This window comes from Lactuca sativa, chromosome 4 (assembly GCF_002870075.4).
Source record: "Lactuca sativa cultivar Salinas chromosome 4, Lsat_Salinas_v11, whole genome shotgun sequence".
Lineage (NCBI taxonomy): Eukaryota > Viridiplantae > Streptophyta > Magnoliopsida > Asterales > Asteraceae > Lactuca > Lactuca sativa.
The window spans coordinates 409,911,858-409,924,672 of record NC_056626.2 but is presented as its reverse complement, the minus strand read 5'-3'; the positions used below and the strand labels follow the sequence as shown (position 1 = coordinate 409,924,672).

The 12,815-nt window shown below is 38.6% G+C and overlaps 1 protein-coding gene across 1 annotated transcript; it reads left to right on the top strand.

Annotated features, from left to right (window-relative positions):
• Positions 1–6,750: 6,750 nt before the first annotated feature.
• On the top strand, positions 6,751–12,360 carry LOC128133760 (uncharacterized). Its single transcript, XM_052771302.1, has one exon. The coding sequence runs from the start codon at positions 6,751–6,753 to the stop codon at positions 12,358–12,360; it is 5,610 nt and encodes a 1,869-aa protein (XP_052627262.1).
• The last annotated feature ends 455 nt before the right edge of the window (positions 12,361–12,815 follow it).

The window sequence follows — 12,815 nt, the reverse complement described above, 5'->3', positions numbered from 1 at the left end:
TTGCTTGACGATTGTTGTCAAGGGACCTTATCCCCATTTCAACTTTGAGAGAAGTTCTCTCAGCAGCCATTCATTCCCTTGCTTCCAGTCGTTCACTCCTTTCGATTAAGGACTGTGGCACAAGATTGTCGTCAGATTGCAATTGAGTAGACTTTACTGCGGCCAGGATTTGATCAACCTTGGATTGAAGATTGAGAAATTCTTTTCTTGAGACGACCATCTTTTTCTTCTTTTTCTTCTCCTTTAGCTTGGAGTTTGAGTGCTGAGAGCCACTCGGTTCTTCTTCTTCAACATACATCATGAGGTCATTATCCGAAGGACTTGGCTGATTGACCTCTTAAAGATCAACATCGTCAAAACCGAAGGTGGGAGTTGAACTAACTTCGATTTCGGTGCCTGCATCTTGGGAGTCTTTGGCAGTTAGAGATGGAGGAGGCTTTGAGAGAGTTTGATCAGTAGTCGCCTCTTGATCCTTGCGGATGGTATCATCCATGTTATCCATCAGGGCATGGACTTTGCAGAAAGTAGCTACAATATTGGCATTGTTGATTGCGTCTGCCCAATACTTAGCCACAGAGAGAATTTCTTGTTGTTTCTGCTGAAGCTAATTTGTTTGTCTTGCTTTTCTTGCTTGGAATGCCCTACGGAAAGTGACATATTTCTTGGCTTCGACTTCGTTGGATTGTTGATACTTACTCCATGATTCGTTCAAGTCAATGTCGTCAATTCCTTGAAAGCGCACCGAGGTGTCCCACAGGTTCATGGATCCATGCACAATTGTGCTCGCCGTGCCTAAACCACTTATTACCGATGTAAGCAGAGTAGGATTTCATGAGCTTCCTCGGTCTCCTTGACCTAAAGTCAAGTCTGGCCTCGTCTCAGTTCTAGCAAAGGCTGAAGAATCGCATTGCGGTTGGGATGGTGTTTGAAGTGTTTGGGTGACAGACAAAAGAATGGAGTGCAACTCCTCAGGGGAAAAGAAATGAAGACGGGAAGCCCTGGAGACCTTAGGGCAGGAGCCTGAGCCATCCTCTTGGGATTGACCTAGGGGGAGTCTCCTCGTTGTGGTGAATCAGACGTACTGCTTGCGCCTAAGTGGTATAGGATGGTTGTTTCGAATGGATGTACGGCCATCCCAAGGTCTATCGGAGCCTATTGAGAGGTTGAGGTATCAGTCCGGTCACGCATATGGCTAGTGGGATCGGATTTGCGTTTCTTGAGGATTGCAATGGGTTTATCATCCTCATCAGAGTCACTGCTGGAGATACGTCTGCTTGGTTCGACTATGGTTATGACTGGTGGAGTTTTTCTTTTCTTGGAGGGATTAGATTGCTTGGAAGCATCCTTTTTAGGAGTTCCTTGTTTCTTGGTGTTGCGGGGGCCTTGACGACAGAGACTAGCTACTTGTGTCTTTGGGATAAGGAAATCTTGGAAAGAGTTGTGGAAGATGGGACTGTAATACTAGTGGGATCAAGAACTGCAGATTGAGTTGGAAGAGGCAGGGTAGGAAGGTATGAGGCAATACCTTCTGTAGCCTCAATGTCATCTGAGACATCAGCAGTCTCAAGACCGAGGGTAGAAAGAATGTGAGTGGGTAGTCTTCTTATTGGTCCCAAAACAGTCTGATCAGAGGAAGGATTGTACCTTTTAAGATCCTTGGTTATAAATAAGTTGATGTCGTTGCCCATGCTGATTCTTGTATCTGCATGGAGGTCGGAGATGCAGAGAGACCAAAACCTTTCAAAGGTGAGTTCGGTAGGGTTCTCTCATGGGATTTCTTTTGGAAAGTACTGCAAAAAATCAACCCATAGGATCTGGCCGTAGTTGACGTCATGCCCTATGAAGATGCTCCATACGAGTTCTAGGAGTTTTAGTCCCATGTTGTCTGTGCTTCCGGTTCTGCCGGATAGACTGCGGATGATGAAGTGACAGACGAATCGCCAGACCGCAGGCAACTGGTTTTTCTTGAATTCCCCAATTGCTTTGATTTTCTTATGGTATCCTATTTGGTAAAGCGCAGACAATATATCCGCCATTGATGGAGTAAAAACCTTGATGGATGGATGAACAAGGAGGTTTATTTAAGTGAGAACTTTCTCCTAGGTCAAGATGACCAGAGAATCGTTGACTAGATTGAGATGCACTTCTTGAAGATTCTCAAGTGGTCGATAGGCTGAAAAAGCACACTTGAAGTGGGTTGAGAGAGGAACAACATCGTTGAATGAATCCAAGGGTCCAAACAGTGGGTGATTGGACAAGAACTTGATCATCAGTTTTGTGGGGGCATTGTAGGAAGAGTGTTCTTCAAACACGACTCTGAAATTGCTTGAGGTAATTGTTGGTGTGAGATGTCTTGATGCAGAGTCTGAACCAGTGGGGTTCACTAATCCAGATGCCTTGGTAGGTTTCTTGGATACACCGGATTTCACCATTGTTGTTTTTTTAAGAAGATTTGAAGAAAGGAAATTAGAATGCAAGAGAAAGGTTTATGGTTTAGAAATCGTAAACTTTTATTTGTGGAGAAGAAAAGGATTTTATAGTGGCTTAAGGGAGCGGGAAACGTTTTTGCACTAAGTGACTTTGGGTAAAAACGTTTGGGGTTTATTTTGAATTAATAGCATTAATCTCAGCCACAGATTAAGAAAAGAGGGATTAAATCTGAATTTGGGGTTTACCAAAAAAAAGTTTGCATGTAATGAAATGTCATATTTGTGACCAGATCTGGTGAACGTGTGATGAGAGTAAGATCAATCCGTTGGGTAAAGGGAAGTTGTAATGGATTTGATGTTTTGGGGTAATAGGAAGAGACATATTGAAAGGATTTGATTTGGAAAATCTTTCTTTTTGTCATCAATAAATAGCACACCATGTTTTTTTTTGTTTTTCAAAAGAATGTAACAATCTGAAAATCAATTAAAGTAACTGCAGATATACACTTCATTGCGGATGGATCATAGGTCGTCGGATGGATGACTGCGGTAGATGAACTGAGATGAACACTTTGAGCAAAGATTAGTAATAACAAACAATAAGGACCATTACAGTATAATTATGATATATGGTTGTGGTACATAAAATATACCAAAACCATCTAACATAAATAACTTCAACTAGAACCGCAACGGAGACCAAGAATGGTCCGCGGTACCTATCGATTCAAAAAGAATTGTGGGTCCGGATTCATCATTCCTAACATTTGTAAGAAAGTGTTGAGTTTTGTAGAGTCAATTACCTTTGTAAATGCATCAACAATCTCTTCATGAGTATGGACAAATATTAGTTAAATGTTACCTTTCAGGTTGTGGTCTTTGATGATGTGATACCGTAGTTCAATATGCTTGGTCTTGGAGTGCTGAATAGGATTGTGAGAAATCGCTATGGCACTTTCAGAGTCATAATAGATTGGTATCTGCAGAATTCTGTATCCGTAGTCTAGCAGTTGTGTTTTCATCCATAAGACTTGAGAGCAACAGCTCGACGCGGCCACATATTCAGCTTCTACGGTAGACAATGATACACAGTTTTGTTTCCTTGAGGACCAGTTGACTAGTCTTCCACCCAGAAATTGACATCCACTTGAGGTGCATTTAGGATCAAGTTTGCATCCGACATGATTCTGTAAATGCTTGAAGACTGAAATCATTTCCTGCGAGGTACCATAATCTAAGAGATTTGCTTCCTTTTAAGTACCGTAGGATTTGTTTGGCTGCGTTCATATGAGACACTTTTGGGTCAGCCTGGTACCTTGCGCATACACCCGTTGCAAAGACTATATTCGGTCGGCTAGCAATGAGGTTTATTTTAGAGCCAATGATACCTTTATAAGACTTGTGATCAACAGATTCACCTGAGTGATCAGCATAAATCTTATAATTGAAGGCCATGGGGACCTTAGCCGAAGAACAATTATCCATTGAATATTTCTTCAATAGTTATGAGGTGTATTTTTCTTGATGAATGAATATCCCTTGAGGGACTTGTTTCACTTGAAGTCCTAGAAAGAAATTAATCTCTCTCTATTCATGCTCATTTGGAACTTGTTGGTCATGAGCTTAGCAAATTCATCCACCATCTTTTGATCAGTTGAGCCAAAAATAATATCATCCACATATATTCGTACAAGCATTAGATGATCAACATTTGCTTTTCGAAATAATGTGGGATCAATCACTCCTTGTTTGTAACCTGAAGAGACAAGAAATTCAGAGAGAGTCTCATATCATGCTCTAGGGGCTTGTTTTAGACCGTAGACTGCTTTTTCAAGCTTGTAGCAATGGTTTGGGAATTCAATACTTTCCAAAACCGAAGGTTGATGAAGATAAACCTCTTCTTTTAATTCCCCACTGAGAAAAGCACTTTTCACATCCATTTGATGAACCTTGATGTTTTTGTGTGTTGCGTATGCTAAGAAGATCCGGATAGCTTCCATTCGTGCTACCGGAGCATACGTTTAATCATAGTCAATGCCTTTAAGTTGACTATATCCCTTGGCAACTAGTCTTGCCTTGTTTCTAAGGACCGCACCAGATTCATCTAACTTATTCTTCAAAACCCATCTTGTGCCAACCACTGTGTGGCCTTGCGGTTTTGGAACGAGCTGCCATACCTTGTTCCTTTTGAATTCTTCTAGTTCTTCTTGCTTCGCGGAAATCCAATCTGGTTCAAGTAACTCTTCTTTGATCGATTGAGGTTCGAATGAGGATAAGAACACTGCATAGTGGCAGTGATCGGATAAGTCCTTGGATGATCGAGTCTGGATTACAGTGGATGGGTTGCCAATAATTTGACCTGGTGGGTGGTCTCTTGTCCATACATGTAGACGAGGTATCAGATGATCAGCAACTGCGATGGAGGGAATGTCTTGAATATCAGAAGTCTTTGCAGTTGGAGAGGGCAGTTCCCCCTGGACTTGAGAACATCCTGATGAAGTGTCTTGAACTGGGAAGGCATGATTAGATTTACCTTGGGCAGATGGCGAAGGTTCCCCCTGGAGTGTAGAAGGGAGTTCGCCTTGAACCTGCGAATGTTCCCCCTGGATTGCGGATGGGAGTGTGATAACTCTTGAGTCTGTTCTTGTGTCAATGTGTTTTACGTTTTCATCATCCGAATCCAAAGAAACGTTTTATGGTTGAAATTTTCTGATAATTGGAGCTTCATCTTCTGGTACTGGAACCTTGATGGTTGTTGTGTGGTCCGGAGTGGAGTTTTCACCCTCAACCGGCGAGGTGGAAGTATTTAGCGATACTTCTTCGGATACTGTTGGACCAGATACAGTTGCATGTTGTTGTTGAGCTTCTAGAGACACGAGAACTTCAGATAGCTTGGTTGTATCAACAGGATCAAAGAGATCATCATAGTTTATTTCAACTAGATTTAATGGACCCGAAGAGGCAGGAATATCACTTTCTAGAATTGCGGTGGTTTCAGTTGACGGAGCAGAGTTGTGGATGTGATAATCATCAAACTTTACATCTAAGCTTTCAATTATCAACCTTGTGCGTCTAATGAGAACTCGATAGGCAACTTTGTTAGTGGAGTAGCCAAGGAAAATGCCTTCATCAGACTTCGGTGCAAATTTATTGAGGTGATCTCTGTTGTTTATGACGAAGCCTCTACACCCAAAGATATGAAAGAATCGAACATTTGGCTTGCGGTTGTTAAGACCTTCATATGGTGTTTTGTTGAGACGTTTGCACACAATACTATGATTTTGAACAAAACAGGTTGTGGCCACTGCTTCGGCCCAAAAGTAGAGAGGAAGATTTTAAAAATTGAGCATAGATCTAGCAGCTTCTACTAGAGTGCGGTTTCTTCATTCTACTACGCCATTTTGTTGTAGTGTGTAAGGAGCTAAGAAGTTGTGTGTAATCCCTTTGGAAACCAAGAAACTATTTAGAAGATCATTAGTAAACTCGGTTCCATTGTCACGTCGGACACGCCTGACTAGTAACTTGATCTGAAGTTCAATTTCCTTGATGAAGTTGATCAACACCTGCGGTATTTCTGACTTGAGTCGAAGAAAGAAGACCCATGTGAAACTTGTGAAGTCATCCACAATAACCAGTATGTATCTTTTGTGATGAAGATTGGCTACGGTAGATGGATTGTAGAGATCAATGTGTAAAAGTTCTAATGGTTCAGAGATTGAGGAATCAATCACCCTGGGATGGCTTGCCTTGAATTTCTTTCCACATTTACATGCAGGACAGAGAGTATCATTGCTGAACTTGAGGATTGGAAGACCTTTGACTAGTTCTCCAGTGACCAAGTTGTTAATGTATCTGAAGATAAGATGAGCGAGCTTGCGGTGTCATAGCCAGCTCACTTCGGATACGGCTTTGGATAGAAAGCATAATTGTTGTTTGCCTATGATCAAAGATACATCCAGAGGGTACGTAGTACCTTCGGATCTGGACTTGATCAGACAAGTGCTTCTATCGCTTGTCATTTCATAGCAAAACTGGTCATCAAATTCAACACGATGGCCTGCTTTACATAGTTGACCAACACTGATGGGATTGTGTTTAAGGCCTTCTACATAAGCAACCTTTTGAATAGAGAAGTTTCCCATAGTGAGAACACTGTAACCTCAGATTATCCCATTAGCATTGTTCCCAAAAGTGACATTTCCTTTTGTTTTTTCTAAGGAAGGAGTTAATGAAGATGATTTGGCCTACTTGGATACAGTTGATCAAATGGATGTTATAGGAGGTATCCCTTTGACTGATACCAATTTGGAAGACTTTTCCAATGATGCTTAGCTTTGGTATTTGGAATATTAGGGGTGTTAATTTGGCCCCTAAGCAAAAAGAAATAAAAAATTTGATAAAGGAGAATAATTTGAGTCTTCTAGCTGTTCTTGAATCCCAAGTTTGTGCTAGTAAACTCGATGAGAAGTGTGATAAGATTTTTGGGTCTTGGAAGTGGGTTGCTAATAATAGAAATAAGGGAAATACTACACGTATTATTGTTGGATGGAATTCTAATTGGTTTGATGTTAACTTGATTGATCTTAATGATCAAGTTATACATTGTAAAATTAGTTTCCCTTCTAATAATAAGTATGTTTTTTGTTCCTTTGTTTATGCTGCTAATAATTATATTGATAGAAGAGTTTTATGGTCTTCGCTCAAGCATTTCAAAGATTTTGTTTGTGATGATCCTTGGATTATAGGAGGGGATTTCAATGTCATGCTTAATCTCAATGAAAGCACTGTCGGTTCTTTTAGGTTTTCTAGAGGCATGGAGGATTTTCATGATTGCATTAATTGTCTTGAAATTCAAGACATTAATTGTAATGGGCTGAATTATACTTGGAATCAAAAGCCTCGTGGAAAAAATGGCATTTTAAAGAAGCTGGATAGGGTCATGGGTAATTGTAGACTTTTTGATGATTTCCCTTCTCTTTATGATTCTTTTCTTCCTTATGGCATTTCTGATCATAGCCCTTTGGTTATTAAAATTCCCTTGAAGATGAAGTTCAAAGTTTTACCTTTCAAGTTTTCTAATGTTCTTACTAGCTGTCCGGAATTAAAGGTTTTGGTTGAATCCCACTGGAATGCTGAAATAAAAGGGATTAAAATGTTTCAATTGGTCCAAAAACTCAAAATTCTTAAAAAGCCTATCCGAAAGCTGTTAAGAATTCAGGGTCATTTGTCTGAAAAGGTTGATCACTGTCGTAAAGAACTTGAAGCTGTTCAAGCTGATCTTGATAAAGAACCGTTCAATTCTGAGCTTAGGGATTTGGAGGCTATTTTTCTTGTTGAGTTTAATAAAGCCTATGCTGAAGAGGAAAGTTTTTTAAAACAGAAAGCGAAAGTGGGATGGCTAAAGGAAGGAGATAGTAATTCTAAATATTTCCATAAAGTGGTCAAAGGCAAAATAATCAGAAACAATATCAAAGCTGTTATGAATGATGAAGGGAATTGGATTGAAGGTGAAGATGTGCCCAAAGTTTTTATTGAGTATTTTTCTAAATTTTTGGGGGCTGCGATTCCTTGTGCTGAGATCAATAATCCTCATTCTTTGTTTTCTAAAAAGCTTGATCTTGTGCAAGCTGTTGAAATGGTTAAGGTGGTTACTGATGAGGAAATTAAGAATGCGCTTTTCGATATTGATGATGATAAGGCTCCTGGGCCTGATGGTTTTTCTGCAAAATTTTTCAAGTCTATGTGGATTGTTGTTGGAAATGATTTTTGCCAAGCTGTCAAAGAATTTTTCTGCAACGGTCAGTTACTCAAAGAAGTTAATGCCACTGTTATTGCTTTAATTCCTAAGATTGATACTCCTGGGAAGGTGAGTGATTATAGGCCGATTTCTTGTTGTTCTGTTATTTATAAATGCATCAGTAAGATTATTGTTGGAAGAATTAGGAATCATTTGTGTTCTATTGTTTCTGACAATCAATCCGCTTTTATTCCTGGTCGTTCAATTGTTGATAATATTTTGTTATCGCAAGAGTTAGTCAAGGGGTACCATCGTGACAGAGGGTTTTCTCGATGTGATATGAAGGTGGACATTCAAAAGGCTTATGATACGGTTAACTGGTCCTTTCTTCAAGACATTCTTTTTTTCTTTGGATTTCATCCTGTTATGATCAAGTGGATAATGAGCTGTGTTAGTACTCCCTCTTACATGTTAAGTATTAATGGTACTTTTCATGGTTTTTTTGAGGGTAAGAGGGGTCTTAGACAGGGCTGTCCCCTCTCTCCCTATTTGTTTACTCTTGTCATGGAAATATTTAATTTGATAATTCAAAGAAGAATTCGCAATGAAAAGATGTTCAAATATCATTGGAGTTGTAAAAAGCAAAAAATCACTCACCTTTGTTTTGCGGATGACCTGATGATTTTCTGTCATGGAAATAAAGCTTCGGCTAGGGTGGTTAAAGAAGCACTTGACGAATTTGCAGGGGTGGCAGGGCTTTTACCGAATCTTGCTAAAAGTCACATTTTTTTCGGAAATGTTAAGGATAATATAAAGAATAAGATTCTTCGAACTCTTTCTTTTGTGGAAGGAAAGCTGCCAATGAGATATTTGGGATTACCTTTGATCTCCACAAGGCTCTTTATTAAATATTGCAAAAGACTTGTTGATAAAGTTAGGAAAAGAATTGGAGATTGGAAAAATAAGTTCCTTTCTTATGCTGGTAGATTGCAGCTTATCTCTTCAATTCTCTTTTCTCTTCCTGTGTACTGGGCCTCTAGTATGCTTATTCCTATTAGTACAATCAAGGAAATTGAAAAGATGATGAAGAATTTTTTATGGAACCATGATGAAACAAAAAAAGGAAGAGCTAAAGTGGCATGGTCGTCAATTTGCAAACCTGTGAATAAGGGAGGATTGGGTCTTAGAAGTCTTCGTGTTTGGAATAAGGCTATCTTATCTAAACGGATTTGGTTAATTATCTCTGAGGCTGATTCTATTTGGGTAAAATGGACCAAAATTAATCTTTTAAAAGGGAGAAGTTTTTGGGATATAGAGAAAAAGAATGGGCTTAGTTGGAGTTGGCGGAATCTCATTAAGCTAAAAGATGTGGTTCGTGTTCATTTCTGTAATAAAATTGGTGATGGAGCTAGAACTTTTATGTGGTTTGATGATTGGCATCCGCTGGGACCGTTCTCTTATGTTCTCTCTCCTAGAGAAATTTCGCAAGCTGGATTCAATATTTCTAATAAGGTCAAAGATGTTATGGTTGATGATTCTTGGTTTTGGCCAGGTGAATGGTGTGATCTAATTCCTCAGCTTAGGAATTTCAATCTTCCTGTTCTTGATTCTCTTATTTCTGATAAAGTTATGTGGAGGAATAAATCTGGGAAAATGTTTGAGTTTAGCATTAAAAAAGCATGTGAAGATCTTGCTGATTTTGGTCTGGATGTATCGTGGGTCCATTTGGTTTGGTTCAAGCATAGAATTCCAAGACACAGTTTTATATTGTGGCTTGCTATTCAGGAGAGACTCATGACACAGGATAGAATGAGATTTTGGGATAAGAATAAAAATCTTAATTGTGTTTTATGTAATGATCAGTCTGATTCGCACTCTCATCTGTTTTTTGAATGTCCCTTCTCTACATTTGTCTGGAAAGCTGTAATTGATAGAGTGGAGATTAAAATTAAATCCCATAGCTGGATGGAATTGATTGAAGAACTTCAGGGGCTGCTTAAGGGTAAAAGTATTCAAGTGTTCATTGTGAAAATTGCTTTTGCTGCTTCTGTTTATTATGTTTGGAAAGAAAGAAACATTAGGCTTTTTAGGAAAGGAAAGAATGAGGGGATGAAAGTTGTTTTGAATATTTTTGAAGATATCCGCCTCAAGCTTATTGGTCTCAAAAGTGAATTTTTGGGGTTTGATAATGAAGTTAAAAGGAAGTGGGGTGTTCCTATGGGAAAGGAGAATCATGATTTTTTGATGATTAAAGGATTTGACGGTTATGGGTTTAGCAATTTTCCTTTAAAAATTGCTTTGCTTGTCGGTTTGATCCCGATTTTCTGGAGGAATTTTCCTCTAGAAGTGGTTTTTCTCATGCAAATGGGTTTTATCCCCATTATTGGTTGTTTTCCTCCTTGGCAACTTGGAGTCTCCACCTCGGTGGTTGCCACTGCTAGTTTGATTAGCAAGTGGTGGGATAATTACCCATCAATACCAGGGATTGGGTACCTTTTCCTTAAACTGTACCACATTCAGGTTGGTTGTTTCCTTTGTTTACATAAAAACAACCACTTTTTATTGTATTGGAATGCTTGTATGGTTATTGCTATCCGGTTTATCCCGGATTTCATTGGTAGTTTTACCTTTGAAGTGGTTCTTTTCTTGATACAAATGGGTTTGATTCCCATTATTGGTTGTTTTCCTCCTTGGCAACTTGGAGTCTCCACTTCGGTGGGTGCCACTGCTAGTTCGATTAGCAAGTGGTGGGATAATCACCCGGTAATACCACGGATTGGGTACGTTTTCCTTAAACTGTACCACAAACAGGTTGGTTGTTTCCTTTGTCTTCATAAAAACAACCACTTTTGGATCCTTAGGGATTCTTATCTTGGTATTTGCTTTCTGGTTTATCCCAGAATTCATTGGAATTTTTCCTTTGAAGTGGTCAATTTTTTAAAGCAAATGGGTTTGATCCCCGTTAGTTGGAATCTTCTTCCTAGGCAACTAGGAATCTCCACTTTAGTGGGTGCCACTGCTAGTTCGATTAGCAAGTGGTGGGATTTTTACCCGTTAATACACTGGATTGGGTACGTTAACCTTAGACTGTACCACATTTGGGTTGGTTGTTTCCCTTGTTTTCATAAAAACAACCACTTTTGGATCGTTTTTTCATCTTGGTTTTACCAAGTTTTTAATGCAAACCGGTCTATCCCGGTTATCATTGGTAATTTTACCTTTGATGTGGATTTTGAAGGTTCAATTCTTAATTATTTAGGAATTAACCTTCAAGGGTATTTTTGGAATATTCCCATTAAAAAAGGAATTGACGGATTTTTCATCATTGGAGTGATTCTTAAGAAGAGTGTTAGCGGATTGGAATTTTATGACATTGAAGATTGTGGTTTTTTCGGTTCTATGAGCTCTTTTTTTGTTAGAAGATGGTTTACTCATCAAGGGCAATTTTGGAATTTTTGGTTTATTCCTTTGGAAGAATTTTTGAAGATTAATTGGAATTGTGTGTGCAAGAAAGAATTTGGAGAAAAGTTGAAGATTCTTTGGAAATGGTGGAATTTGATTGGTCATCCCGGTTTTAGCAACATACTTTCATGGAATTTGAAGATTTTTGCTTTAGCTAATGAGAATATCGGAAAATTTTTGGAAGATTTAATTGACAATTTTAGGAATTGTTTCAAGAATTTTGTGAAGGATATTGGGCTTATTTTTTGGAGCATATGGGTTTTTCAAGTAAAGATTGGAAAGAAGTTCAACAATTGGTTTTTGGAGATGGATGGAAAGTATTGCATGAAGAGTAAAGTTCAAAGTTCAAAGTTGATTGCTATTCTTGGATTTATTCCGGTTTGGAGAAGTTTGAAATTTTATGATGGTTTGATTGATTTGGTCAATGATTCTCTTGATTTGGAAGTTCCTTGGATGTTTTGTAAGATTGATATTATCCAAACCTTGGATTATTTGTTTGAGTATGAGGCCAATTTTTGGGATTTGGTTTGGTGGAGGTTTAATGGTTACTTGAAGATTGAAGATTTTGAAGATTTCACTAGATGGAAGATTTTTGATATGGAGCTAATTGTTTATTTCTTTGGAAGCTATGTTTGGTTTCATATTTTGCTTTGGAGTTGGACATGGAAGTGGATTGGTTGGTTTTTGTTAGATAGGTCTTTTTGTCCTTTTAAAAATTATTGTTTAGATTAGTTTTAGTTGTTTGTTAGGTTTTGTAGTTAGTTTTTTTGGGGGCGGTTGCCCTCTCTCCTTTTGTTATTTTTTTTTCTTTTCAATAAAATTTGCCAAGGGGTCTCCCCTTTTATCCAAAAAAAAAAAGTGACATTTCCACCTGTTGGGTCAAAAATATGGTTTATACTTTACTTTTCTGGGCATTGCATTTTTGTGTAATAATTGTGGATTTTCGGTCTAGTTTACGGCCGGGTTTACGGCCGTAAACACCTTACGGCCGTAAACTCATTTACGGCCCATATCCAACATGTATAAATAGAGGTGTTAGGGTGAGGAGTAAAGATGGATGAAATTGATGAACTAGAGAGTTTACGGCCAGAGAGAAACGAGAGTTTTATTTGTGTGTGAATCTTGTGTAAGGAATTTTATTCATATCATTAATTCAATCAAGATTCATCATATTCTTCTTCTTCTTC

Excerpts from the sequence above, each read along its gene's own strand:
- LOC128133760 (XM_052771302.1), top strand. The coding sequence starts at position 6,751 with ATGATGCTTAGCTTTGGTATTTGGAATATTAGGGGTGTTAATTTGGCC.